Below are 27,775 nucleotides of genomic sequence, written 5' to 3'. Positions count from 1 at the left end.
GTGACATCACATTCTGGTCACGTGAGTGTGGATGATATGATGGGACCGCTAGTCCATATCAGGCAGTCAGGGCTTAGGGTTGGCCGCCCCACCACAGTTTCTCACTAAGCGAAAAAATCCACATCCAGGTGAAGCCCCCAAAGTGCAGAGATTGGATCTTCAACCTCACCTCGACACCGACCAGCAACAATGGCCTCCCGCCCTACTGTCTCGATCGCCACGGCTGAGGGCAAGCCCTCCGGGGCCTCTCACCCCCTGCCCACCGTGTTCTCTGCTCCTATCCGTCCGGATATCGTCCAGTATGGCTCGCCAAAATGAAGGAATTGATCGTTGGAGATACTGACGGTCGCACTACAGGCAGGTTCACGTTGGTATGGCCAAGAACAAGCGCCAGCCTTACGCCGTGAGCGAGAAGGCTGGTGAGCAGACCTCTGCTGAGTCCTGGGGTACCGGTACGTTTGCACACCTTTCGACATTGAAGAATCGAGTCCAGACAGCGAAGACGTTTGCGGGATATAGATTTTAATCATATGGGAATCAATAACTGACTGGATCTGCTGGATTGAATAGGTCGTGCTGTCGCCCGTATTCCTCGTGTCTCTGGTGGTGGTACTCACCGTGCTGGTCAGGCTGCCTTCGGTAACCAGTGCCGTTCCGGTCGCATGTTCGCCCCTACCAAGGTCTGGCGCAAGTGGCACCAGAAGGTCAACGTTGGCCAGCGGTATGAACACCTTTGAAATCGGTGCATTGAGTTATGGTGGACTAATGAACTTGCAGTCGTTTCGCTACCGCCTCCGCTCTGGCTGCTTCTGCCTCCCCCGCTCTCCTCTTCGCCCGCGGTCACCGTGTCGCCAACGTCCCCGAGGTTCCCCTCGTCATCGAGTCCAAGACCTTCGAGAACGCTGCCCTGACCAAGACCAAGGCCGCCATTGCCCTCCTCCAGGCTGTTGGTGCCGGTCCTGAGCTCGTCAAGGTGCAGAAGTCCCGCAAGCTCCGTGCTGGTAAGGGTAAGCTCCGTAACCGCCGCTTCCGCCAGCGCCGCGGTCCCCTCGTTGTCTACAACCCCGAGACCGACGGCAAGGAGCTCGTCAAGGCCTTCCGCAACATCCCCGGTGTTGAGACCTCCCCCGTCTTCTCCCTCAACCTCCTCCAGCTCGCCCCCGGTGGTCACCTCGGCCGCTTCGTCGTCTGGACCTCCTCCGCCTTCCAGGCCCTCGACCAGGTCTACGGCACCACCACCACCCCCTCGGCTCTCAAGCGGGACTACCTCCTGCCCTCCAACTTGGTGGCTAACGCCGACCTGTCCCGCCTCATCAACTCTTCCGAAATCCAGTCCGTTCTCAAGGCCCCCAAGGGCGAGGCCCGCACCAAGCGTGTCAACGTCCAGAAGAAGAACCCTCTCCGCAACAAGCAGGTCATGCTCCGCCTCAACCCCTACGCCGCTGCCTACTCCAAGCAGAAGCTCGGCCAGCAGTCCGTCGAGGGTGGCAAGCCTACTGCTCCCGCCGAGGCTTTCCTCAACACTCTCTACGAGAACTAAGCGGTTTTCTTCGCCCCTGCTATTTACTTGTTAACGCAAGTTGACAATGTGTAGTCAGCAAAAATGAATCAATGCCTTTTTTGCAATACCCATGGGTTCTATTTGGAGTAGTAATGTGATCGGTTCTGTTCTTACTAAGTGACCCTCGAAATCTTTGTATACTTGTGTGAGTTGCGTAACGTAGACAGATTGGGGTCTCGTTGTGTTTGTATCTTGCCCACTAAGACAGCATCTGTTTAACTCTTGCTGTTGCAGTATCCATTGCCGTTGTTACGAGTTGAGCAGCACTTGCAACCCTGATATCTTGTTCTTCAGTATGCATTATTATTGATGACGACGTATCTTCCAGGAATGACCTCTACTCAGCCATGTCAGCCATGTTCTCATTACTTCCGATAAGACGAGATTATTCATTGTCGGCAGATATATATATCCCTGTCATTTATATTCTACTCTCCAAACCCAGCCAAAAGAGACTGTAAGTCTTCAACTTTCCTAATCATGGATGTTTGTGGACCCAGCCAGGATCGAGCAAATGATATCCCATTAATCCAATCCAATCATCACATGCCACCTACCCTCTTACCTAGGCACAAAGAGGCAGCACATGGCAACAACGAAAGATTAAATTATGCATAAAAATAAGTCCCGGTGAAACACGCAGCCTCGCTTGTCAAAGTAGCGCAAAGCAATTTCTAGCCAGCATGATATGACGCCACAAACTGTAGGTCGACCCGCACGCCTAACAACCCTCGAGGATCATGGATCCTCTGCGCAAAAGCTATACTAAGAGATGCACGGCATTTTGGTCTTCTCTCTCTACCTCTGTCGCTGAATCTCGTGTCTAACGGGAGGATGTCATTCCACTCAAGCTGAAAACGCCGGGTAAACTGCGGTTGGGAGGACAAAAAGATGGAGAAGAGGCATTTCGCATGCTACTGTATATGATCTTCATCTATTATACTTTGCACTTGTTTTGCCCCGTCGGTTCTTGCTTTGCAGCTATTCATGCAGAGTCCATCATATACCGCTTGTAGCCAACCGAACGTTATCCACAACGGTATAGAACAAGGTTTGGCCCGTATTTCCCGTATCTGGTCCGTTCTACGACGCCCTTACTAGTCAATAGTTAAAGCTATACTTAAGTAAGTCCAAGGATGTCTGTGGCAGCACGGACGCCATGGAATTACCGGATGCAAAGCCAACGGGCATCGCTAACCGAGCGATAGTTCTGGATATCGCACGGCGATCGAGGACGTGCGACGGAGATTGCCAAGAACACCGTCAGGGTCCGCGGCTGATAGTCTTAGGCACTTGCGTGCCCGGAGTGGCGGGGGGGAAGGATGTACACTGTACGTCAGTTCGCAGTGAATAGCCTTTCTCCTTCAGTTTCTTCAGCAGACAGTGCCATCCGACTGGCTGGTCAGATATGACTATACTTGTTAGGGAGAGATGGTGGGAAGTGGGAGAGCTCCATTTTTCGCTTAATTGAAATGACGTCTGGATTTGGGGCTATTACATACTTGTAAATGGGTCTAATGGTTTGTTCTTCTCGGAATTTGGCCTAGTCCCTAAATCGTAATGCAACATCACAATAATAACCGAGATATCGGAGGAGGAAAATTCTCCGATCCGAGCGCCTCGTATAAAAAGGAGTGAAAATCTAAAAATGTACCTATGAAACATGCCAAAGAGCGGTCTCGGTAAGATCTGCCGAATGTGTGGGAGATGCATACTATACACTTGTAACCGCGCTCAGATTGAATGGCGTCTTGTACTCTATTCGCAGATCATAATGCTATCTACAGGAATGTCTCACCTAATACGAATTGGTTCAGGGGTGCGGAACAAAGCGCCTTGCGCTATCAGGATTGACCCGACACTAGACTGTCGAAAGACGCAAAACATCAATGAGTGCAGTAGCAGAGTTGCAATACAGTAGCGCGATTAGTGTGGAAGCAGGGTAGCAGATCGAATACAAAGATTTATAGTACTCCGTACTCCGTACTCCATACGAAGGTTTGTTCCAATCACGCCACAGCTTTAGTCTAGACCCCAATGAGAGACATTCAATATGTTGATCTTGGTACGGAGTACATAATTGTGCCCTAACAGGCCTTGAAACTTAATTACCTAACTGTGGGTTTGGATTGCTCTTTATACAAATGTCTCAACTCTCCCCTTTTCAACGGATTATTTCTCCCGTCGGTATTTATTCGGAGAATTGGGCCTATGATCTCGGGTGGAAATACCAGATGGGAATTGGCTCAAAACTGCCGAGTTGGAGTACGGCGAAGTCCCGAGAAAAACTGGGTAAGAAAAATTCTGGGGCGAATAAAAGTATAAGGGAAGCGAAGAAGAAAAGCTTCCCGCGTCACTTCGTCCCAGGCGTTCCCTAGAACAGGAAACGCACATCACCCTAAAGAAGGGGCTGAGTCCAAATGGGACGACGATCCCGAGTGACGGCTTGCAGATCGGATCGCCAGGACTTGAGACATAATACGTGGTCTCCGGAGTGCATCGCCGTTGGAGTTCTGTAAGAAACCAAGTGGGGAGACAATTCTAGCGAGTTATTGGTTCTGGCCTGCTCAAAGGCACTCTAGAAGGCCAGGGGTCCCTGTCGTGCATCCCCGACCTCATACATGCTACAGAAGCTCGTTTACCATTGGGTATGAATCAGCGTGTAAACCAGTTGTCCATCCTTTTGATTTAAGAGTAATATAATACAGTGTACAGTATCACGCCGTAAGAATCTGCACCGACACATGCCTGCCTGGGTACCTGTCTCCGAACTCAATCCCACATGTGACCCAAATATTTAGCAATATAATACCGATGGTCTCGGCTTTGACTCTCCATAGAGTATAAAGCAGTTCGGAGTTGGAAAATATGGAGACCCGAGGACCTCAACCGACGGTCCCTGTGCAAAAAAAAAAAAAAAAAGTGAAGCCATCTCTCCACTTATGGACCACGCTGTCCAGCGATCTTCGCCAGAGGCTATTCAAAAGTGAGATAAGCCCTGCGGCCCCTACGCTGGAAGGAGGATTTGCCCGTCTAGGCATCTAGTCGCCCACGCCACTGTCCGGCCGAAGGCACCTAACAGACCCACCGTGAGGGTATTCGCGGCCAGCATTCCGAGTCCAAAACAACCTTACCTGTTATTAATATTTATTTACTTTTCTTTTTGGACTTTCCCCCGATGAACCGCAAAATTTTACCTTCGGGACTCACCAGTCTGACGTTCTAACATTTAATGAATCCGTATACTTCTCGATATTGCCGGTACACGCTTACTTTCTCCCTATATAGCGAGGCGCCGTATTCCCTCAAATGTACCTTCGCATTTTGTGAGATCTGATTGCAAACCCCGAGCGGACTCTATTGGTGCACATCCTCACCAGGACATGAGATTGGTCATGCTGCAGAAGTACTGCAGAGTGGATATTCCACGCAGGCCTTGCGCCCAGCAAAAGTGGCCAGAGTGTACAAATTTTGTACATCCTTGATCCCTGTGGGTCATTCGTGATTAATATAAAGATGCAGTAGACTGGGGCAACTATGGAATAGCGGAAGAACCAGGGGAAGTCCACTGTTTGTCATTTTATACTGTATCATGATTTCCAATGCGTAAGTGACCATGGGACTACATCTCCCCACTCGGGACAACAACGGTAGTCCAAAAGCAATTGCCGTTAGATCAGGTCCCAGATTACGCCATATCTTGTATTTGGGATCGGGTATGACGCCAAGTCTGAGGACCGAATGCCAATATCATCAGGAACCGTATGTAGTACCCACTAGAAATGGAAACGGCTTCAGGACTTTTGGTTAGACCTGGTATTTAGATCACTTTCGGGCACCGTTTTCCGGCGTAAACGGACGTGCATAAAAAAAAGAAAAGATCCCTGGGGCTCTGTTAGAATTTTCCATCGGCGTTTCGAAGACATAGTGAATCCAAAAAAGTTTAGATTCCACTGTCGATCGGTTTCGAATCATAAATAGCTAAAATAAAAAGAAAAGAAAAGAAAATATTCAAAACGGCAGCGTAATTACAAAGTGTACCTCGAATACACTTGGGCATACTGCTTTGGCCCTCCTGTTTTTTGAAGCCTGACAACATTCCCCTCCTTTCTCCTCCTCTTCAGCTTCGATTTGGCTTCTTTTGTTCTTTCTGCTTCTTTGGTTACTTTAGTCTTCCCCCCTTTCCCCCTCTTATCTCTCCGATCTCCGAAATCTTACCCTCTTGCAGGGAATCTGAGGCTTGAAACTCGTCAGGGGATACCTGGAGAAGAACCGCCCCGTTACCTTAGTCTCTGGAATCTACCGCGCTACTCTTAGCCGTTTTTTTCTTTTCTTTTTTCTTGGTAGGCGGCGCTTCTTGCGAGGCTATTTTGACTATAATCAAGCGTGCCACCGGCTCCTATATCGGGTGCTATCAGGGACTGGTTCTTTTTCGCCCGGGGGACCTAGGAGCCGTGCTCTGAATTTCCAATTTTTAGGTCTACTCACATGTTGGACGCCACTGTTTGCGCCGTGCTTGTCCTCGATATCCCGGACCGAAGATCTTACAGCCGTTTGATCATCCGTGCTACTTCCGATTATCTCGATAGTCCGTGATCCTTGGATTGGGCTACAAGCGCGGGGCTCTCTCTACAGCAACGACGGCCCGGTTTCCGTGACTCCTTGGGCTGGTGGACTCCTGCAACATCCTGGACACTAGGCTGAAGCCTGGCAAACCGTTACACTTTTTAATGCGAACTACTAGGATCTTGCAGCCACCCCGGTACGGAAACTATGTACCCGAAACCGTGATTGCTCGGGAATATTGCCAAATGGTGGTCTCTTAAGCCAATTTCAATCCCTTTCTCTTTCGATTTCACCGGCCGAGTATGCACATTGGAAAGAGCTGCGTGCTTTGAGCGCATAAAATCAGATACCCAACCCGCTGTCAGCACCTGTACGACTCCCTTCACTTCGTGGTTGCTTATTCGAGCCTCGAAACCGTTCACGACCGATCTACTCGCCTGATTGAAATCCTCTTTGGATTTCGGTTCGATCACACCATCCTACTGCTGTTCTTTGGGCACCAAAGAGAGTGGAATCGGTACGTGTGAAGCACCGGATTCCTTGCGGAGAGAGATTGAGAGACCTCATTGCTAAGTCTGGTTCTTTTCAATAGAACTCTTGTCTGTGCATTATCTCTTGAGGACCGGAATATCCAATTGGCTCCGCGATACTCAGAGAGTACGCCGCCAAACTACCCCAGGCCACACCCATTCCGTTCCAGTACATCCATTGAAGGACAGGCCATTGGAGACACAGAACTCGTCACACCGGTTATCGAGTCTGTTATGTAGACAGTCGGTTTCCGTGGATCATTTTCTTGCCCAATCTCACAACCGTCATGTCAGGCTACTATGTTGGACCCTTCGGTCGTATGTTACCCACCACCGGCCCATCCTCGGAGCAGCAATCCGAGCGTCCAGCTAATTTACAAGAATCCGGGGAACCCCCATACCAGCTTCCACCCCCGCGTACACCGGCCAGTTTACAATTTGGATCGGATCCCTTCCTGCGCCAGCGTCAGCAAGAAAACCCCGAGAGACCTTCAGACATTGGACGCCAGAGGACAGAGCAACTTCCCTCCGTGAGGCAACTTTTTACCCCAGTGACTGGTTCCAACTCTCCTACATACCCTCAAGCATACACTTCATCCAGCACTGAGCGCCGTGAACCTTCGTACGCATACCTGCGTCATGAGCCGAATTTGTCTTCGCAGCTTTCACCAACTGCCGCGCATGAAAGAGCCACATGCCACTCCGAATCCCTTTCACAACCACAGACTGGCAACTTGCCTCCGTTGTCACAAGTGGCCTCTTTGCATAGTTCAGCAGATATAAGGCACCACACACCAACGAGGAGTGACCCATCTGCAGTCGGTTATCCGCACGGCCAATTACCCTTCCACGGCACACCATTCCATGATAAATTACCCAGTGCGGAACTATCATCACCAGAGGCTTCTGGTCGACATGAAAATACCGTGAGACCACATGTGGTTGACGAGCGATACATTGAAGGAGAAGGGATCTGCTACGTTTATGCAGATGGATCCCATTGCCCCAAGGCCATTGACGGGATTCCTGTGAATGCAAATTGGGGTGTTACCAAAGCCGGAAAGCCGAGAAAACGCCTTGCGCAAGCATGCCTGATCTGCCGTGAGAAGAAGATCAAATGCCAACCGAATTTGCCTAAATGTGACCAGTGCCAGAAATCGGGACGGGAGTGCAGGTTCGAGAATGCGTAAGTGGTGTATTGGACAGACCACAGTGCGAGAAATCTGATTTGGATTGTTGCTAACTTCTTCAAGTCCTCGTGGAAACCGTGCTTCTGCTTCCATGCGAGTATCTCAATCGGCAGGACCATCTGGCAAACCCGATGGGAGAGATCCCTACGCCCCCGCCGGCCATTCTACTTCGGACAATTCCCCGTCACTTTATAACCTCGCCCGAGCCTCCGATAGCGGTACTTCCCTTCCTGGGACAGGCGGCCACTCACCAACATCAGAGGGCTCTATGCTCACGCCATCAGGCACAGAAATTACATACGAGACCATGGCCGATGCGGACAGAGCCTATAGATCGCGCGCGTACCGATTCCCGCCACCCTTCCCTGGCACGGATGATACCCTCGGACGATCGGCACATATCGAGAGCAGCCGCCAACCGGAATACTCTGAAATCCTCGGGGAACTCAAGGACAACAACCCTGATGATCCATTGTTGGGCTCCTGGCATCTCGACCCTCACGAAAGCGATCCGGAGATGACGATGCATTATATTGAATGTTATTTCATGCACGTGAATGATGGGCTGTACCACATGTTCCCACATGCGCGGTTTGCCTTGTGGCTGAAGTCATACCCCAAGAAGTCTGCAGAGGACAAGATGTTGCTTTACGCCATGATGGCATTGGGATCTGTCTTTTCAGACAGGTCGGACAAAGTGGTAGCTATGAGGCGTTACGCTCGCATAGCACGATTCGCCATCAATAGAAGCCAGCATGCCCTCTCCCTGCAGCTTGCTCAGAGCCATATCATAATGAGTCTCTGGTACTATGCTACAGGATCACTGGTCGGGTCCTGGGATTCGATAGGTGCGGCAGGAAGAGCGGTCTTTGGACTTCGTTACAATCTGGAATCTGGGGGTGTCGTCGTGGATCAGAACCAGCCCTGTGACTATAGTCTCCACCCCCAGGCATTGATAGAGTGCCGCCGTCGAACATTTTGGATTGCTTTTGTGCTTGACGTAAGATGCAATCCGCCAAAAAAGAAAAGCGGAAATTCTGATAGCTGACAAACAAATAGCGCTTTTCTAGTCTCTATTCCGCCTCGTCAACTTTCATCTCGTCAGATGCGGCATTATTACGGCTTCCATGCCGCGAAGAAATCTACGAAACTCAACAATATGCGACGGCACCCTACTTCCAATCATTCTTAAACCAACCGACATCTTCGGACGATGATCGCCCAACCCTCAGCCCAATGGCCTTCTTGATCGAACTCATGGCTATCTGGGGAGATGTTTCCCTCCACGTTATCCGTTTACCACACATGCCCCCCGAAGCGTACGCCCGACTCGCCGAAGAATTCCATACGACCATCGTCAACAAAACAAACACTTGGATGACCCGACTCCCCGAACATCTCGCATTCTCATCTATAAACCTGGAACGAAGCATCCGGGCTCGAACAGCGGACACCTTAATTTCAATCCACCTGTTTTACCACGCTACTTTGATGAAACTATACAGACACGCCCGCTATCAGAGTCTCCAAACTGAAGTTCTAAGTCAATACATCCACCGAGCCCGATACCACGCCATCGAAGTACTCCGCATAGCTCCTACGTTCGACCAATTCGCCAAGGAGATCATGTCAGCCCGAGCCAGCACAGATGTCGCCCCTCCCCAGATGACCCTCCTCAATCCATTCCTCGGCTATGTCATTCTATCAGCCGTGGACGTTTTAAGCGCCGCGGGCTTGGCATCACAGTTACAAGAATGCATTTCCTACATCAGAGGTGCCCTACTCACAGTCCAAGAACTTAGTCGCTACTGGGATAGTTCTCTACTGCTCGTCTCCGCACTTCAGAGACGACTGAGATTGATGATCGATTGTCTGAACGAGCGAAGCGTCATCGAAGAGAAACAGGGCTTTGCTCTAGATGGTCCTTCTCTCGAGACGAAGGTCCACGCTGGCGCGTTGCCGTCCCACCCCCCTGGCAGTCTTAGTGAAGATCTTTTCACTGGCACGATGCCTCGTGCGGTACTTCTGAATGCCCTGCGAGTCGATGATAGCATCCTCTCAGAGAGCAATATTGCCTGGATCAAGGATCCCTGAGATGGTCCCCCCCTCTTCCCTCTTGATCTTGATATTCATCTTCTTTTCTGTTTTAACGTCTTGTTACTCGAAGCGAAAACTTTTCAAAACTTGCATGGCGAAATGATTTGATTTTCAGGCAATACATAATGTCTCTACATGATATGCATCACCGGATTACCCGTGTTCTACCAACTCTTATTTCTGTTCTATTTTCGCATCTTCCATTATAGCTCTATTCTTCTGATATTAACCTGTTTCCTGGCGTTCTTTTTCGACATCATGAATGCTGATGCCAAGCGCGAGGGCAGTTTTGTTTCAACTTCGGTATTAGGTACCCTGCATAGAGGGGAATATTGTTTTCATGGCTATTTTCGCTTCTCTTCGTCAGCGCTACCTATTGCATCTGTATTATAGTATACCGTTTGCCTCTAATCTTGTCGCGTACTTCAACGCGATATTTTGTATGTACATATTCCACTTAGTTTGGAGTAATTGGGGAAGGGGAAAGAGAGAAAAGTTTCACTGAAGAAAACGCTGCATTTGAGTATATTGCCCATTATTATACGTTGCTTGACCTTTCTTAGCCGTATGACGAGACTTCTGTCAGAGAGCTCCAATTTCGCATATTTGATTTTCTTACTAGGTGCGAAGTCCTAAGAAAGCCTGAGCATTCCTTATGACATAGTGAGGGTATTCTGAATCTAGCTACTTGGATATCAAGCAGGGCACATCAGGGCAAGATGTAGTACCTTTCCTCGGTTAATATAGCTAATTCTCTTCCATATCATCCCTTCCTGGGGGCACAGGAAATAGTCCAGTATAGATAAAACTACCTTCCACTGGATCCATAAGCACAGCATAATGAGTGTCTTCATTGACAATCGGGTATGACCAAAGCCACCGGAGTGCTGTGTCCTGTGTGACAGACATCTCGAGCTCAGGACCTGGCTCCACGCTACTCGGCATATCCTGCCTTTGTCTCAATTGCATCGAATGTGTTCCCCGATTAGGAGCAGTCTCTCTGATGTCCCTTTTCTTAAGTCCTGGTTGGGTAGAAATACGTTCTTGAACTCGGCGATCCCATTTCTTTTGCATACAGGCTTGTCGTGTCTTGCTTTCGTCGATGAATTCTTCTATGCTCTGCTCAGAGCCAGCAAGTCGCACGCCTGCATGTCCTCCACCATCTGCCATAGCTTCAGTTGTAGCAGAGTTGGAATCCTGATCGTGGTTTGTTGTGATAATGAAGGATTCCGAGGAGCGTGCCACTGCAGAGCAAAGGTCCTTTTCCAAGGTCAAGGTCGTGGTTCCGTCGCAGAAGATGAGGTAGGCTGCCGTGGTGGGAATACCAGGGACTTTCGAGATAATGTCATCAATAGTCGAAACATTCGAAAGACGGCCATGAGATTTATGCGATCCGGGTAGAATGATTTGTCTGAGTAATGATGAGATGGACTGTCGGACCCCCAACAAAACCAAAAGATGGTTAAAGTAAAAGGCCATATTCCGCCGAGAATCATGCACAGCTCTCATGTTGAGTGAAACACTGAGATCCTTTCGAACACCCGTAAGAATACCTACAAAGCCAACATATGTGATACTGGTTGCAAGTACCTTGTCAGGAGCTTCATCTTTGACAAACTCCAGTTGCACAACCAGATCTCGCAGTGGATTCATCCCCCAGTCTAGAGTCCGGAAATGCACCACCTTAGTATCTGCTCCATCTCTAACTCGAACACCACCGCTGGTGCATCCCATTAGCAAATCCAGGACGACGTTGAACGAAATCAGCATGTAAAGATTGATACCGGTTTCGCGACTGATTCCCCGGATTTCAGCTGTCTCTTCGGTTGTGTATAGCCCTCGTAGGAAAAGCCAGGCAAGCCAGTGAATTGGTTTTGTGGGGATCTTCGGGGATATTTCGTGGACCACATCATCGAACAAGCTGGTCAGTGCTCGCATCTTGTCTTTGTACAGTCGTGCGAGTGATACATAGCGCTCTTCTGGAGGAAGCGATAGGTTGATCCTGTATACAGGGAGTGGCTGGCCCCTCGGTGGATCGTGTAAGAAGCTCATTTTCAAGTGATATGGGTGTTCGAGGAAAGACAGATGCGAGTGGGCATAGTATGCAGTGTTTGTGGGGCTGCGCATACAGTCCCCACTAGTGGAGCACTCGACATGGAAGTATAGAGAGGGCTATGTATTGGTTTTATATCTTTTGCCTGTCTTATGCGGAGCAAACAACTGAAATTTGGTTGCCTGAACCTTTTCACGGGGCAGCAGAATGCCTCAGGCTTCTACTCCGGAGATTGGTCTAGAGGCCCGAGGGCTAGAGACGACCGAGCATATGAAGGCACTCCTGGCTGAATCACTGATTCAGGATTCTATAGCGTAGACTTGCTATATAATATACTCATAAGTTAAAGAGACAGAAAACAAAATAGATGAGTCCCTCAGAAGCTACGCAGAGAGCTCCATCTACATCAGCAGGGTCCTAGAGACTACAATTAGGGCTGTCACATGGAGCTGCATGGGAAATCATGAATGCTAGCTGCGGTACTTGATTCATTCTTCAGGAAACAGGGTGCGTAGTTCGAGCAAAAACGGTGAGGGCATATCGGAAAATTGAAGGTCCTGCATGTTAATTTATATCTTGCTACCTTCACCTTCTTCTGCAAAGCCAATAACTTGGACATGTTGATAACGTATTCAGATTCGGAAACATATATGGAAAATAGCATATCTGCATTGGTTCAAAAGGATTCCCTTGAAATAAAGCAGCGAAGTTAACATTTTTTCAATAGTGATCTATATGTTCAGGAGCAACCAAATCCCAGGGGCGAAAACAACGCATGGATCTAATAATAGCAGCGAGTTGATATTCTTTTCAACATTAGGCCGACTGACAAAACCCGTGAAAGTGGTAATTCTCGTAAGTTTTGTTTGGGGCAAGGAGACTAGAAGGACGCGTTTATCACCACCATGGACCAGGGTTTGACGTGTAGTAAATAATCGACATGAAGAATAATATCTTTGTTGGCTAGATACTAGTTAGTTCCATATAAGATTTGTCTCAGCCATTCAAAACAGAATGAGTCAAGCGATAACGTTCGCGGATGTTTACATATTGTGCTGTCTCAGGCGCCATGCTAAATAACAATGCCATCGATCTCAAGGCGGGGAATCGGCCGTGTATATAACACATAAATCCTTTTTTAAATAAAAAATATTATAGAGCTACTCTCATTTAAATGACTGGTGCAGGTAGATACAGCCTCGGTCGCAATGCGGGATCAATTCAGCGGAGACACGGAAAGTTTCTCCGATGGAATTCCAACTCTCCACCTTGCTTCATTGTCCTGTCGCTTTTTGTTCAAACACCTCAAAATGAGGACGGTGTATATATAACCACAGAAAAAGAGTGCGCAAAACGCCCTCATGTCCTCTCAATTTGATCAGCTCCCGAGCGGGGAATTCCGCGCAACGGTGGAAGATGACGGCCTCGACGCCGACTACAGCATGATCGCAGAGTACCCCGAGGAAGTCGACTACTACGTTCTTCTAGGTCTCTCGAGAAAACCACCTCCAACCGACGCCGACATCCGATCAGCCTACCGCAATTTGACTCTCAGCTTTCATCCGGACAAGCAGCCGCCGCACCTCCGCGATGCCGCGGAGAGCCATTTCAGACATATCCAGGAGGCGTATGAGACGCTTATTGATCCCAACAAGCGAACTGTATATGATATAGCTGGTGCTGAAGGCGTTCGGCAGGAATGGGGTCAACTTGGGGCCATGGGTGTTGGAGGAGAGGCACAAAGGCAAGAGGTTGGCGTTAAGGCGATGTCGCCGGATGAATTCCGACGGTGGTTCTTGAAGACGATGAAGAAACGCGAGCGAAAAGCTGTTGAGAGCTTAGTTTCTAGTCGGGTATGTATTTTTCTCTGTTTCCAGACGATTTCTTCGGCTGAGCTGTTTCTAACATTGAATGTTTGCGTACTATTAGGGCAGCATCACCTTAGGAGTCAATGCCTCCTCGATGATCTCAGTTGATGAGGATGAAGATGTGACGTTCCATATACCTTCGCCGAAGGTGACAACATATGGTGTTTCGTATAACTTCCGGACACCGGTGTCAATTCCGCAACTTTGGACGACAGAGAAAGATGAAGACAGTCAAAATGCCGAGGACACCGAAGAAGTGCAAGATGAGAAACTCGAGGATATACAGGTGACTTTGAACGCCGGTATCGCCGGCGGTTTGGCTCGCCCCATGAAGAAAGTCACAATCGAGTACGAGGATGGAACAGAGGGAGACGAATCAGTATGTAGCACTGTTAACTTCGGTCTCGATGGTTAGCTAACAGTCTTTTAGATTCAAATGCCGCCAATTGTCGCCTCTCAAAACTTCCAATTTGGAGCTACCGTGAGGCCCAATTTCAAGAACTTAGTGGGAACTAAGGGAATCTGGGCCAAGCATCCTTTCTCGCTTCTCAGAGATTCTTCGGTTACTATAGATGCTCTTCTTCTTCCCACGCCAACTGTTAAGGTGAACCTTGCTAGAGCCTTCCAGCCGCTCCCTGGCATCAAGCCATTCCAGGTCAGCGCGACCAGTATACACACGCGCTCCCTGTTGGAAACGCCACCTTCTCTTGAAGTTCAAGTCTCGAAAGAGATTGCAAAGAGGAAGATCGGTGTCTTCACATGGTCCAGCGGCTTGATTGACTGGCCCGAATTTCTTCAAGAGCGTTTTTCTTCACTCGGAATGTCAGCTCAGAGTGCCGTGGCTTCTATGAACGAGGTCAGCAACCTGCAAATTGGCTTAATATCGCTACCATCCGAAAATACTATGGAGTTTAACGATGATGACGAGGAGAGTGAAGAACTGGACGAGGACACCCGGCATCTCCTCACGAAGAAACGCAATATCAACCGATCAGCCGAATCATGGCAGACTCATCTTCAGGTGTCACCTGGAGGTGGTGGGCTTGTCTTGACTTATTCGCGGAATCTCTTCTCCGGAAAGCCCGCTGATGACCCCGTAAAGACTGAATGGAGCTCCGAGGGCTATTTCCCGATGCCAACTATGGACCAGGCGCGGGCTGTCCGACTCGAGATCTCAAGTGTTCTCGGGTTAGACATGTCTTTGCAATGGACCATCAAGGGCGTTCGCCGGGTTGGCGAATACACCCGTGTTGGCCTCGGAATTGGCATCGCAGATAAGGGTATTATGATGACAGTCTCATGGAGCCGACTCGGTCAAAACATCAACCTGCCAATCAACGTCTGCCCGGCCAACGAGGCAACAAGTGGCGCCGCAGCGCTGGCTGCCATCTTCCCCTGGCTAGCCTACTGCGCAGTTGAATTTGGGTATATTCGCCCACGCGATAGGAAAAAGCGTCGACAGGCAGCTGCCAAGCGTCACCGTGAACTGACGAAGCTCATTCCCAAGAAACGCGAGGAGAGCCTCCAGGCCATCGAGCTCATGTCGGATCAAGTACAGAGACGGCAAGCTCGAGAGGAAGCACAGGACGGCCTTATCATCCTGAAGGCTGAGTACGGGTATATACCGCCAGTAAATAAGAAACCCAAGAATGGGTTCACGGAGCCTCGGGTGATTGATGTCACTATTCCTGTAGCTGCACTCGTCAATCGGGGACAATTGGTGATTCCCGGAAAGTCAATCAAGGTAAGTCAAAGCAATAAGATCTTGAACTCAATTCGATTCTCTGAATCATTTCACTAATTTGGTCGAATAGTTCCAAATCCTGGGTTTCCATGACCCTGCGCCATTGTTGCCCAAGCGGTTGAAGATCTGGTATAAATTCCAGGGGCGTGAACACTACGTCGAGACAGGTGATAAAGAGGACGTCGTTTGTCCCATGCGTACGCATTTGATGTCTGTTTAGACCCGTTGAACTCCATTGTATACCTGTAATTATAGCATTTGGTCGTTAGCGACTATTCCAAGCTCCATTCTCATTTTTCTTGTTCCACTTTGTATACGTAGATACTTTATCAACTTTTTTCTACAGTCACTGTAACAATTGGTATTTGCTACCAACTAGGACAAGCATAATCAAACGTCTTCTCCATGCCTTCAATATTGTTCCCAATGAGAGGAGACAAAAAGGCTTGGCACTAGAATACGGTGGCCATAGAGACCAACCGCGCAGTCGATCCCGAAAAGCCCAAAGCGAGCATCTCCAACCTCGTTTTCTCATCAACCCGAGTGCACAGCTCTTGAGTTGCCAACTCTTGCAATGTCGACCTCTATTGCATCCGGACTTTTCAAGTCTCTACCCAAGCCGAAATATACTGGCGAGGAGGAAGAGTTGCCACAGCATGCGCAGCCTCGTGGCCCGCGCGTGGTGGGCGCCGACCAGCTTGATGAGACTCAGGTCGTTCTACGGGTGAGATTTGAAACGTTAACTACAATGCTAGTCTCAATGCTAATCAAGCTGTTTTCAGAGGACCGGACCCCCCCCATACGGAAACCGTGCAGGATGGCGACCTCGTGCCCCCGAAGATTTTGGCGACGGCGGCGCGTTCCCTGAGATTCTAGTCGCACAATATCCCCTCGACCTAGGCCGAAAGGGAACGTCATCAACATCGAATGCGCTTGCTGTCCAAGTCGACGCTGAAGGCAAAGTCAAATACGACGCGATCGCCCGCCGCGGACACGGTGACAACCGCACCGTCCATGCATCGTTCAAGGATTTAATCCCGCTCCGACAGCGGGTGGATATGGGAGAGCTATCACTGGACCGTCCGTCGGAGGAGGAAGTCGAGGCTCAGATGGCAAAGACGAAGGCTGCTTTGGCAACCTTGGTGGAAGGAGCTTCATCTGCCCAAAAGCCGAAGAACGTCAAGGGTGGACAAAGAGCAGAGCCCACTTTTGTTCGCTATACCCCGGCGAACCAGATGGGCAACAACGGCCGCAAGAATGACCGCATTATGAAAATTGTCGAGAGGCAGCAGGATCCTATGGAGCCGCCCAAGTTCAAGCACAAGAAGATTCCCCGTGGCCCGCCATCTCCCCCGCCTCCCGTCATGCACTCGCCACCTCGCAAGCTTACTGCGGAAGACCAAGAAGCTTGGAAGATCCCCCCACCTGTTTCGAACTGGAAGAACCCCAAGGGTTACACCGTGCCACTGGACAAGCGTTTGGCTGCCGATGGTCGTGGATTGCAAGATGTTTCAATTAACGACAAATTCGCCCAATTTGCGGAAGCTCTGTTCACAGCGGATCGTCATGCCCGCGAGGAGGTACAGCTCCGAGCCTCGATGCAGCAGAAGCTGGCGGAGAAGGAGAAGGCACAGAAGGAGGAGCACCTCCGGCAGTTGGCACAGAAGGCTCGGGAGGAACGCGCTGGCCCCAGCCGCCGCGAGGAGCGGGATCGGTCCCGAAGCGCCAGCCGCAGCGTTTCTCCATACTCTTCCAGGTCTGGTACCCCTAGCGAGGACGATGAGGCAGCCCGGGACCGAGAGCAGCAGCGTCGCGAGCGACGACAGGATGCTGAACGACAGCTGCGACAATCCCGTATGGGTACAGAGCGCCGCATCCAAACCATGGCCCGCGAACAGAACCGTGATATTTCCGAGAAGGTCGCACTTGGTCTGGCGAAGCCCACACAGAGCTCCGAGTCCATGTGGGATTCGCGTCTGTTCAACCAAACCAGTGGCATGCAATCTGGTTTCAACGAAGACAACCCTTACGACAAGCCGCTGTTCGCCGCGCAGGACGCCATCAACAGCATTTACCGCCCACGTGCCCAAATCGATGCCGACGATGAGGAAGCCGGTGAAGGCGAGATGAGCAAGCTGGAGAAGACCAACCGATTCGAGGTCTTGGGACGCGCCAAGGAAGGTTTCCGAGGCGCTGCTGACGCCGAGGTAAGTAACGACGCTATTGGGATCTTTAGAAGCAGTGCTAATGGATTTTTCTTTCGTAGGAGCGTCAAGGTCCTGTTCAGTTCGAAAAGGATACTGCCGATCCTTTCGGTATTGATAACATGATTGCCGATGTGACTTCGGGCCAGAAGCGTTATGGAATCCAGGAAGCCGAAGGCGAAGACAGAGGATCCAAGCGCGCTCGGGTTGACGACGACTAAATTTTCCTTTAATCCTTGTTCCATATGTGACTCTATGCTCTCTCTTTGTGATTTTCCTGGGGATCGGAAAAATAACCTCAATGCATTGCGGGCGTTTTTTTGCGGTCTGATATATATCACCATCTTGTTCTCAAAAGGCAATCGGAATTGGAGCGAATCAGTTGGCTCAAATTTCGATATCCTCATCTACAACGGCTACCAATAAAAAAGCTTTTCAACCTCATCGGGGAACCCAGTAGCATGTCATCCATGCTACTGTCATCCGTGTGTTTGTGCAGCGAAACGGAAATGATAAGTCGTCAGAGTAAAAATGTCAAATTACAGCCATTTCTCAAACAAACTATAGTACCATGTACAGCATCTACACCAAGCCCTCTCAGTTCTTCGCCTGTGTCACGTTGGGAGACAACACACTCTCCAGCCACTTGTAAGCAACAGGCAGGCTGTGAGGGTATCCCATGTGGACCAGGTTCTCGAAGAACCGGCCCTCCTTAGGACCGCCATGGTTCATAAGAACCATACAGTCTTCAATGGGAACGACACCATCGTTCACACCCTGGAAACGGTCAGCACTCATCTCTTTCCTACAATCAACACAAGGGGAGTTCATACATTGAGCAGAAGGAGGCGGCAGTTGTCCTGGTCCATGATGCCAGTCTCAATCAGTGAGAACTTCTTCTGCGCGTTCTTCTTGAAGTCGGCGTCGCTGTCATAGCCGTACTTCTCAGCCATGCATGGAGTGAGACTACAAGTAAGTCAGCCTTCAACCCTCAACCTCGACAAGCCACAATCAAACTCACTCAAACGGATACTCATGGTCGTTAGCATGGGCCAGCCACTCAGGGTCGAAAACATAATGCGACCCAGGCCCATGAGCAACAGAACCAGCGAGTCGATCACGGTGCATGACAGACGCGCGGATGGCATAGAAACCACCAGCACTAAGACCCCAAGCCGCAACACGGGACATGTCGAACTCAGGTCTCAGAGACATGTAGTCCAACACGCTCGACCACAGTCTATCAGGCGACTCCGGGTCAGCAGGGTCAGCAGGGCAATCCGCTGTGCCGGGGATCTCAACAATAACCGTCGCCCAGCCACGGTTGACAATCTCATGGCTGCGCTGGCTGTTGTCAGGACGGTATCCGTCAAGTCCGGTCATGAGCAGCACGACCGGCACGGGGTTCTGTGCGCTGGCTTCTTCCGGTACGCGGATGTAGGCTGGGATTTCCCGGCCGCGGTCGTTGCCGGCGTGGTGCGTGTGTGGAATCATCACTTCTTTGAGGACTGGGTTCCACAGCGATGCTGCCTTTATGTAGACCTCCTTCTGGTGGTTGAAGGCCCGGCGCTTGATGGAGGTCTCTGGGCGTGCGTTTGGACTCACGTATGGGAAACGTGAGATTCGCAGGACTACTGCAGCGCGACGGTAGAGATCTGCAGCGCGGTCTCGGTGGCCATCGCTTAGGGCTTTGTCTGCTTCTTTTTCCAGAGCTGATGCTGTGGGCAGGAAGGCGTTAGTATACGCATCGTCGTTGGCATCGTTGATGTTTTCCTAATCGTTATTGTTAATGTTGAGATTGATGAAACGAAGATGAGAGAGTGCTTACAGCAATCAGCTTCTCGAAAATGGGCTCGAAGTCCTCCAGCGATCCATCGTGGAACGGATAGATGGATTTCGTGCACTGGTGTTTATTAGTATCTCGGCTTTTATGCTTCGGAGGATCAAGACGTACCGGGAATTTCCATTTCATCTCCCACAGGGCCTTCATCGACCCCTGATGGGGGTAGACGGTGTCGAATTTGTCTCCAAGAATCCAGGGGGCCATTTTGATAGTGATACAGTGAACCAAGTGGTGTGAGGTATTGTCTAGACAATAAGTTTTCTTATATTATTACAAGGCGAACCTCGCCCCTATCAACCACCTCCATGTTACCCTGGATCTGCTGGTAGCAAAAATCGCCAAATGCTACCCAACTATATTGTAGTATTAAGGTGATGATCTAGATGCAAACAGCAGGTGAGCAGTCGACACAATAATCTTGCATGAGGGTTGCTTCGTGGAGTTCCGGATGCGGACGTGGTAAAAGTCGATTTGAGCCAAAGAAATACAGATCGAATCTTGCAGACGTTCGAGCTATGCAATTCACCGTCGTTGCTCGTGGCTTTGATGTTGGTGTGATTCGCTTGCCCAAAAGTCACCCGGCGGTTTCTTGGTGAGATCGAACGTTTGATACATGGCGAGTAATATATTTGTGAGTTCGACGCTCATCTAATTCAATTGGTTGAATACAGTATATTTAAACAGAAACGAAGCATTATTGAAATACTAATCAGCTCTGGCCCTGTAAATGGCAGTTCTCAGGGGGTTCCAATGAATGACTCTAATCCGAAACAACTCCAAAGCCCCAGTTTTTCTCAACTCCTTAGATATTGGCACCTCCATTCAGGGGCAGAATCTGACCTGCAAAGAATTAGCCACGTTCCGGAAGGGATAAAGTGAGCATTCCAATACATACCGTTGATCCATTCTCCAGCGGGACTGGCCAGGAATGCTACAACACGACCAATGTCCGCGGGCACACCACAGCGCTTGAGAGGGCTACCATTAGCCAGAGCCTGCTCAATATCCTCGAGAGACGAGTTCTGGTCACAGCCAGGGGCATAGCGCCACGAGTTGCTCAACCACATGTCACTCTTGATGCCAGCAGGAGCGATCGCATTGACGGTGCAACGCTTTTTGCCGAAATCGGCAGCAAAACAGCGAGTGAAACCCTCGATGGCGCTCTTGCTGCCGGCATACAGGGAGTGTCCGGGAACACCAACGCCAGCAGCGATGGACGACATCAGGACAACACGTCCACCGGGCTGGATGTGGTCGTAGGCATTCTTAGCGACGAAGAACTGCGCCCGTGTGTTGAGGTCGAATACGTCGTTGAAGTCCTCCAGCGTGGTGTCAGCCAGAGAAACGAACTTCTCCGTTCCGGCGTTGGAGACCACGATGTCGAGTTGGCCGAAGTGTGCCACGACCTGGCTAAAGAGGTTTCCGATGGAGTCGACGTTCGTCAGGTCAGCCTGGAAGGCTGCACCTTTCACACCCTGTGCCTGGATCTCTTGCACGACCTTGTCGGCGGTTTGAGAGCTGCTGGCATAGTTGATTGCCACGGATGCGCCCTTCTTCGCCAGCTCCAATGCGATACCGGAGCCGATGCCCCGACCACCACCAGTTACAAGGGCGACCTTGCCGGCGAGCTCAGGCTGAATGGCGCTAGAGTTGAGCGCGACCATTATGATGACTTTGATGTTGATAGAGGTAAAGGGGTGATGGTTGTAGAGGAATATCTAGAGGGTTGCGACAAGAGTGGGAAGGGTAATCTAATATTGAATATGATATTTTGTATAGACATAGAAGACAAGCCTAGTTGGGATCAGTTGCATGGCTTGGTTCCATTCATAGCTCCCTATTGCAGCGACGTTCTCTTTAGTTCCGATTTTGGAGGTGACAATGTCTACAATGGACTGTTAAAGACCCACACTTGTTCTTGTGAGCCATTAAATATTCAATTAGGGAATCAAATGGCTGCTTGCGAACAGTAAGCCCAACTATCTTGGGCTGACCTACTTCCGCATGCGGAAAGCCGTCACCGAAGGTTGGACGATCCGTCCCCACCATTTATCACACCATGAGCCTACAGTTACATTCCCAGTTCCTCATACAGGGGAAATTGGTTGGCGGCGGGCCTGGTCCGGGGAATTCTGGCCCCAGTGCGAATGTGTTTGTAGATATACTCGAGCTGCGCGCCTTATAGGAGATTTCTCAGCTATTGACAATCCTCAAACTGCTATACCATCATGTCTCCCGCCGTTAAGAACACCACTGAGCCAAACTTGGACATCGGCTTCCAGGGTAGGTTTCAATATGCAAATTTCACAATATATTAAATACTGACATCGACAGACTTCCTCATCCTCTCGAAGCTCGTTTTCGACTGGGCTGACAGCTATGATGCTAAGGTAAATTATGCACTTCTAATAAATTCAATACCCCAGATATCTAACATGACTAGGACTGGGACCGCCTCCGCAGCATCATTGCCCCAACCCTGACCGTCGATTACACCAAGATCGGTCTCAAGAGATGGGACAACATGGCCGCAGATGACTACATGGCGATGGTCACACACCCCGGCTTCTTGGGTGACGAGACCATCAAAACCCAGCATCTGCTCGGTCAGACCTGGTGGGAGAAGGTCTCCGACACCGAGGTCATCGGTCACCACCAGCTGCGCGCTGCCCACCAGGTTTACGAGACTGCCGAACTTGAGACTGTCAAGCTGCGTGGCCACTCGCATGCCACAAACGAGCACTACTACCGCAAGGTCAATGGTGTGTGGAAGTTTGCTGGACTGAAGCCGAATGTTCGCTGGAATGAGCTGCGTTTTGAGGATGTTTTCAAGGGTCTGGACTAGATGATTTTGCAGATCTAAATTATTGCAATGAATGAAAGACACTACTGTTATCAGAACTGGACATTCCACCTGAGCCCATTTAAGTCAAGCAAGAGTAACATAGCAACCAGGCACAGGTCAGATTGATTCACCAAGGGTAATTTCCAGGATCCCCACACTTCTTACAAGCCGTCACCTTCTCCCATCTGTCGTCATTGTAGTCACTATAAGGTTGAGAGACTCGTCCGGGGTAATAACAGCCGAAGTCCTTCTCGTCCAAATAGTAAAAGCCTTCGGTCTCAGATATAGTAGGATGTAGGGGCTGCTCTGAGGGCATGTAGAAGATATCTTCAAACCCTGCAGTATCCTCCGCTGGCGAATCACTTCCTGTATCGTTAGCACGAGTAGCTCCAGCTACTGCGTCTCCAGCCATTGCAGCATCAGCAAGCACTGAGGAAAGTTTGGCTTGCGCTTCGGAAAGCTTCAGCTGTTTGATTGCAGTCTCGATGATACCTGGAGGTATCTTGGTACTTATTTCAGACCTAGCTTGACCAGCATCTTCTTTTTCGGTGATGACCGAAGGCGGGCTGGTTTTCTTTCCTCGAAGGTGCGAAGCGGGTGGTTTCAAGCGCCATGTATCGTCTTCCTTTTCAGCAATGGTAGAAGATGGAATAGCTTTCATGTCCCAGACAGGGGAAGTGGGTCGTTTGAAGCACCACTGATCATCAGCTTCTTTCTCAACAACAGCAGAGGAAGGGGCAGCTTCGTTTTCACAGTTGGACGAGGTACGTGCTTTCCACTGGCCCCAATGCTCATTCTTCTCTCGGGCGAAAATCAAAAGCGGGTCACTTTCTTTTACGGGAGAGCGCGAAGCGGGTGATTTCAAAGGCAATAGATCATTGTCCTTCTCAACAACGGAAGAAGAGGGCTCAGCTTTGACTTTCCAGTCAAGGGACGTGGGTCGTTTGGGATTCGATAGATCATCATCTGGCCATTTAAAAACGGGAAACGTGGAACAATCTTCCGCATCGTGGTTCGACCAGGCTGGTGCTTTCCACTGCAATTGATGCTCATCCTTCTTTTCTGCGATAATCGAAGACAGGCTAGTTTCTTTCCCACAGGGGCGTGAATCGAGGGAATCCGCGAGCCATAGATTATCGTCATTCTTTTCAGCACCTAAAAGGGACGGCCTCAATTTCTCTTCCCAGGTTGGCGAAGGAGGCCAGATAAATCTATCCTCAGTATCCGTGCTAGGAAGAGGCTTGGTCCGACGTTTAGGCGTAAGGAATTTTCGGTTCGGCGGAGTAACTTGTTTTTCATACAGAGAAACTTCGATGTACTTGTTGTGGTGGCATCGAGAGCTCGTAAACCTATATTTTACACGAGGGTATCAGTTTCATGTAAGGCGTAAGCAAAGAAGGAGTAACTCACGAAGCAACCTGCTTATAATTTCGTTCAATGTACGCAACTGACAAAACCTCCTGGTATGGCTTGTGATTGTCAAGCTTTGGTATAAAAATCCGAGTGGAACGGACATTTGCGAGGCCGGGGCGGGTTGTGACTTGGAAGTAACGCTCGGCCCCGAATACACCCCTTGGTAAGCTCTTGGTGTGCTTTCTTGCGGATGTCGTTCGAGCCCAAACTTCAAAGTTGTAGAGTTCACGGGCGTTGGCATGTTTGGAAAATGGGAGCTGCATGCCTTGGCAACATATGATGGGACCGGCCATGTTCGCGGTTTGCCGTAGCTCAGAACCCGGCGGTGGTGGCAAGAGAGGTAAGCGAGAGAGGCTGATTCTCAATATGACAGTATCTTGGATGTAGATGAGGTCGTCAGGATTTGGTAAGAGACCCGATTGGGAATCGGAGGTGTAATTGATACTATCCATGGATAGCCCGTCGATAGATCAGTGACTAGCGATAATAAGACAGGCCAAAATTAGAAATTAGTGCATTTATATCAGCAAGGCAGCAACCTGATAATATCCTCAAAAGTTCAGTCCCGTAACTTTGCTTGTATTCACTCTCTGTGTGACCCTAAGGGCAAGATCCAAACGGCGCATCTCTCAGACAAACGAAGCAAACTGACGTCAGGCTTCGTGTATATATCACGTACGGATTGATACACCGAATTAGGTCCGATATACCTAGAATGGGTCTTAGTGGACTAATTAAGAACGTATATCAACCATTTCAGGAAAACCAAAAGACTAAACGGGATACCTAACCCTAAGACGTATAGAGCGAACGAAAACCAGAGCTATCAGGCTGCCGAGATATCCTGCCCATGGATCAATGAACATATATAGGTAAGAATATGATCAAAAGAGGGTCTCAGTGCACTAATTAAGAAAGGACCTGAACCTAACCAAAAGGTAACTTAGGGACCAACGTAAAGCCTGAGAAACCAGGCTATCTACAGATTTCATCCATGGATCAACCAACGTAAATAGGAAAAAGGTCTCATTGTTCTAATTAAGAAAGAACACCAATCCATTAGGAAGAAAGGAAAAGTAAAATTAATATACAAGCCATTTCCAACCAGTCTTGGTCTTGTTTACTGCATATGCTCATACTGCTCCCAGTCCTTGAAGCCAGCGGGGAGATCATCAGGCCTACAATCACGGTCAGCGATGCGCACATTTGAGTCCTTTTTTTGGTATGAGGACTTACCCGGAATCATGCGTGTGAATGGTATGTCCCCCATGAGTGAGGTATCCGTTGTTGTTGTAGGGGTGAGGCCAGAGACCCTTCGTGTCCTCGTTGTGAGCGACGATGGGGTCAGTCGAGGGGTCTTTCGGGTCGCCGATTTGGGCATGGGATTTGTCGTTGTGGGCGTTTGGCCAGGGACCCCTACGAAGATGGTTAGTGACTCTCATAATGGCGAGGCTGTCATTTGGAAATGGTATACTTACTTGGTATCCTGCGAATCGGCAATGACCGGCTCGCCGGGGTGGTGGGAGTGGGTATGGCCGACTTGGACGTGGCCGTGGTCTGTGTGCGGTGCTGGCCAGGGTCCGTTGTGCTCCCCGGAGTGGACCTGCAGCGGCTCGTCATCGGAATCGGGGTAATAGTCCTCCTCTGGGTAGTACTGAGGGCCAGGAGCTGGCGCCACTGGGACGGGATGGGGTTCCTGGGGCGCGGGTGATTGAGGCACTGGAGGAGCGGGCTTAGGGTGGCCAGGGTCGGGCTTAGGCCCTTGGGGAGTCGGGGCATGGGTATGCGTGGGCTTGGGCGCAGGGGCCTGAGGAGGAGCCTTGGTAGTGGTGGGTTTGGGCGCGGGAGCCTGAGGAGAAGGAGCCCGGGTAGTGATGGGCTTGGGAACGGGGGCCTTGGGAGGAGGAGCCTTGGTAGTGGTGGGTTTGGGCGCGGGTGCAGACTTCGTATTGACATTATACAGAGCACCGTCGCTTCCAGCCGTGACCGTATTGTCGAGGCCACTGAGATCGGTTCCATCATTACCAGCAGCATTGCCGCTGATAGGAGCGGGATAGGCAGCGCAGACATCATAGTGGCTCTTGGGAGGAGCATTCTGGGACTGGGGGAAAGTCTCGGGAGCCTCGATGATGGTAGCCATCAGACCGGCCTCAACGTGCCACTCGATGTGGCAGTGGAGGAGCCAGACACCGGGGTTGTCAGCGCGGAAACGCAGGACGGCGTGGCCGTTGTTTTGGACCATGATTGTGTCACGCTTGACGGGTGTCTTGGAGACGTTGGAGAACAGACCTCTGTAGGGGCCGCCATTGATGTCGGTGCGCTGCAAGACTTGGAATTGGTGGCCGTGCAAGTGCCACGGGTGCAGGTTGTTGTGGTGATTGTTGATGACAATTTCTACGACATCGCCGTACTTCACCACGAAGGGATTGACTTGGCCGTAGACAGCGGGGTTGGAAGCGAGTTTGGGACCGACGGTGTTAGCTGTGTACAGGGTTGGGACCTTGGGAGGCATGTAGGTCTGGCCATTCACTGTGAAACGCTGGACACCGTTGATCACCCGGCTGCCAGTGTTGAGGATAATCTGTTGGTTCACCGGCTCAAGCAGAGGTTCGTGGTCTGCGGGCACGAAGTCGACATCGTCGACGAATTGGAAGTCGGTGCCGAAGACTGGGGGAGCAGGCAGAGGCTTGGCCTCATCGTAAACCAACCAGGCGGTGGCGTTGGGGTTGTATCCAGGGGGAATGGGACGGCCTTCATAAACGAACATCATGTTCACATCCATGGTATCCCAGATAGCGAAGTTCTTGCTGGTGTCTGGCTTGGACTTGATCAGGACGCTCATGCGCTGTCCATTGGCAATACGCAGGAACTTCTCTCCAGCAGGGTAGGGGTCGACATAGATACCGTCCACTTCGACAACGGTCATCTCATGGCCATCCAACACCCAGGTGTGGCCGGGCCAGTTTCCAAGACAGACAATGTGCACAAGGTAAGTCTTGTTGGGTAGGACCTTGATCTTGGTGTTGTTGAACGAGTCATTGATCAAGGCAGAGTCAGGGACAGGCTCCCGGCCTTGTATGTTGGACTCTGACTCATAAATATTGAGGAGTCCAGGCATCTCCTGGTGGTACCAGTCGCTCAGGGTGATTGTGAACTCGTCATCATAGTGGAAAGGAGCTTTAGGGTCGTGCACAATCAGAGGACCACGGAATCCATCGGGGTACTGAGCCATATTGTGCGAGTGATACCAGTAAGTTCCAGTTTGGTTGATCTATATCATCATTAGCATAATTTCAGTATACAAATAAGAAGCACGTACCTGGAAATGATATTGCATGTGTGAGCCTGGGGCAATAGGACATTGAGTCACTCCACTGGCTCCATCCATCACGCCAGTAGCATACTGGTGGAACCCGTGCCAATGGATACCGGTGGACTCATTTCCAAGACCGTTGTATACATCGACGATGAGGCGGTCACCCACGTCGACATCGATCTGGGGACAAGGCCATTCGCCGTTGATACCGATGACAGGACGCTCATAACCATCCGGGGAGGCATTGACCCAGGTAACGTTCCAATCAAGGTAGACATCCTTAGCCGCAGCGAGGCCGAGCCATGAGGCCAGCGCAATCAAACCGAATCTGGCCATTATGAGATTGTTCAAAAGAATGACAATCGACCCGAATCCGAAGGATAGCGAAATCCTCCAAACGAATGTATTCGAGGTCGGACAACGATGAACTACAAATTAATAAGAAATAACAAAAACACGCTGGTCGAAGGAAATCCGCGCAGGTCGGTCGGAGTGCTGCTTAAGTTTCAAAAAATGGGATTCGCGTCTCTTTAACCCATGGCGAC

At 50.2% G+C, this 27,775-nt stretch overlaps 10 protein-coding genes across 10 annotated transcripts; 5 read left to right on the top strand and 5 right to left on the bottom strand.

Annotated features, from left to right (window-relative positions):
- Window positions 1-189: 189 nt before the first annotated feature.
- Window positions 190-1,540, top strand: N7446_009203 (60S ribosomal protein uL4; the record flags this gene model as incomplete). Its single annotated transcript, XM_058517948.1, has 4 exons — window positions 190-299; window positions 358-452; window positions 571-721; window positions 778-1,540. The coding sequence occupies 4 exons, from the start codon at window positions 190-192 to the stop codon at window positions 1,538-1,540; spliced, it is 1,119 nt and encodes a 372-aa protein (XP_058368736.1).
- A 5,404-nt stretch (window positions 1,541-6,944) lies between these two features.
- N7446_009202 (Zn(II)2Cys6 transcription factor) lies at window positions 6,945-9,941 on the top strand (the record flags this gene model as incomplete). Its single annotated transcript, XM_058517947.1, has 3 exons — window positions 6,945-7,843; window positions 7,911-8,847; window positions 8,907-9,941. The coding sequence occupies 3 exons, from the start codon at window positions 6,945-6,947 to the stop codon at window positions 9,939-9,941; spliced, it is 2,871 nt and encodes a 956-aa protein (XP_058368735.1).
- A 750-nt stretch (window positions 9,942-10,691) lies between these two features.
- On the bottom strand, window positions 10,692-11,996 carry N7446_009201 (uncharacterized protein; the record flags this gene model as incomplete). Its single annotated transcript, XM_058517946.1, has 1 exon — window positions 10,692-11,996. One exon carries the CDS (start codon window positions 11,994-11,996, stop codon window positions 10,692-10,694), a length of 1,305 nt encoding a protein of 434 aa, XP_058368734.1.
- Window positions 11,997-13,358: 1,362 nt separating this feature from the next.
- On the top strand, window positions 13,359-15,829 carry N7446_009200 (J domain-containing protein; the record flags this gene model as incomplete). Its single annotated transcript, XM_058517945.1, has 4 exons — window positions 13,359-13,850; window positions 13,927-14,244; window positions 14,296-15,609; window positions 15,680-15,829. 4 exons carry the CDS (start codon window positions 13,359-13,361, stop codon window positions 15,827-15,829), a joined length of 2,274 nt encoding a protein of 757 aa, XP_058368733.1.
- Window positions 15,830-16,183: 354 nt separating this feature from the next.
- On the top strand, window positions 16,184-18,034 carry N7446_009199 (SKIP/SNW domain-containing protein; the record flags this gene model as incomplete). Its single annotated transcript, XM_058517944.1, has 3 exons — window positions 16,184-16,333; window positions 16,392-17,816; window positions 17,876-18,034. The coding sequence occupies 3 exons, from the start codon at window positions 16,184-16,186 to the stop codon at window positions 18,032-18,034; spliced, it is 1,734 nt and encodes a 577-aa protein (XP_058368732.1).
- A 376-nt stretch (window positions 18,035-18,410) lies between these two features.
- On the bottom strand, window positions 18,411-19,860 carry ayg1 (heptaketide hydrolyase ayg1; the record flags this gene model as incomplete). The annotated part of the gene is made up of 5 exons (XM_058517943.1): window positions 18,411-18,590; window positions 18,647-18,779; window positions 18,835-19,586; window positions 19,642-19,716; window positions 19,768-19,860. 5 exons carry the CDS (start codon window positions 19,858-19,860, stop codon window positions 18,411-18,413), a joined length of 1,233 nt encoding a protein of 410 aa, XP_058368731.1.
- Window positions 19,861-20,458: 598 nt separating this feature from the next.
- arp2 (hydroxynaphthalene reductase arp2) lies at window positions 20,459-21,320 on the bottom strand (the record flags this gene model as incomplete). Its single annotated transcript, XM_058517942.1, has 2 exons — window positions 20,459-20,496; window positions 20,552-21,320. 2 exons carry the CDS (start codon window positions 21,318-21,320, stop codon window positions 20,459-20,461), a joined length of 807 nt encoding a protein of 268 aa, XP_058368730.1.
- Window positions 21,321-21,884: 564 nt separating this feature from the next.
- On the top strand, window positions 21,885-22,501 carry arp1 (scytalone dehydratase arp1; the record flags this gene model as incomplete). Its single annotated transcript, XM_058517941.1, has 3 exons — window positions 21,885-21,939; window positions 21,991-22,046; window positions 22,100-22,501. 3 exons carry the CDS (start codon window positions 21,885-21,887, stop codon window positions 22,499-22,501), a joined length of 513 nt encoding a protein of 170 aa, XP_058368729.1.
- A 127-nt stretch (window positions 22,502-22,628) lies between these two features.
- Window positions 22,629-24,177, bottom strand: N7446_009195 (uncharacterized protein; the record flags this gene model as incomplete). The annotated part of the gene is made up of 2 exons (XM_058517940.1): window positions 22,629-23,850; window positions 23,912-24,177. The coding sequence occupies 2 exons, from the start codon at window positions 24,175-24,177 to the stop codon at window positions 22,629-22,631; spliced, it is 1,488 nt and encodes a 495-aa protein (XP_058368728.1).
- Window positions 24,178-25,034: 857 nt separating this feature from the next.
- Window positions 25,035-27,566, bottom strand: abr1 (multicopper oxidase abr1; the record flags this gene model as incomplete). Its single annotated transcript, XM_058517939.1, has 4 exons — window positions 25,035-25,092; window positions 25,151-25,330; window positions 25,393-27,185; window positions 27,234-27,566. 4 exons carry the CDS (start codon window positions 27,564-27,566, stop codon window positions 25,035-25,037), a joined length of 2,364 nt encoding a protein of 787 aa, XP_058368727.1.
- Between the last annotated feature and the right edge of the window lie 209 nt (window positions 27,567-27,775).

Source organism: Penicillium canescens (assembly GCF_028828765.1).
Source record: "Penicillium canescens strain IBT 15451 chromosome Unknown utg000006l_segment0_segment0, whole genome shotgun sequence".
NCBI classification, from domain to species: Eukaryota; Fungi; Ascomycota; class Eurotiomycetes; order Eurotiales; family Aspergillaceae; genus Penicillium; species Penicillium canescens.
This window is presented reverse-complemented; position numbering and strand designations above follow the sequence as displayed.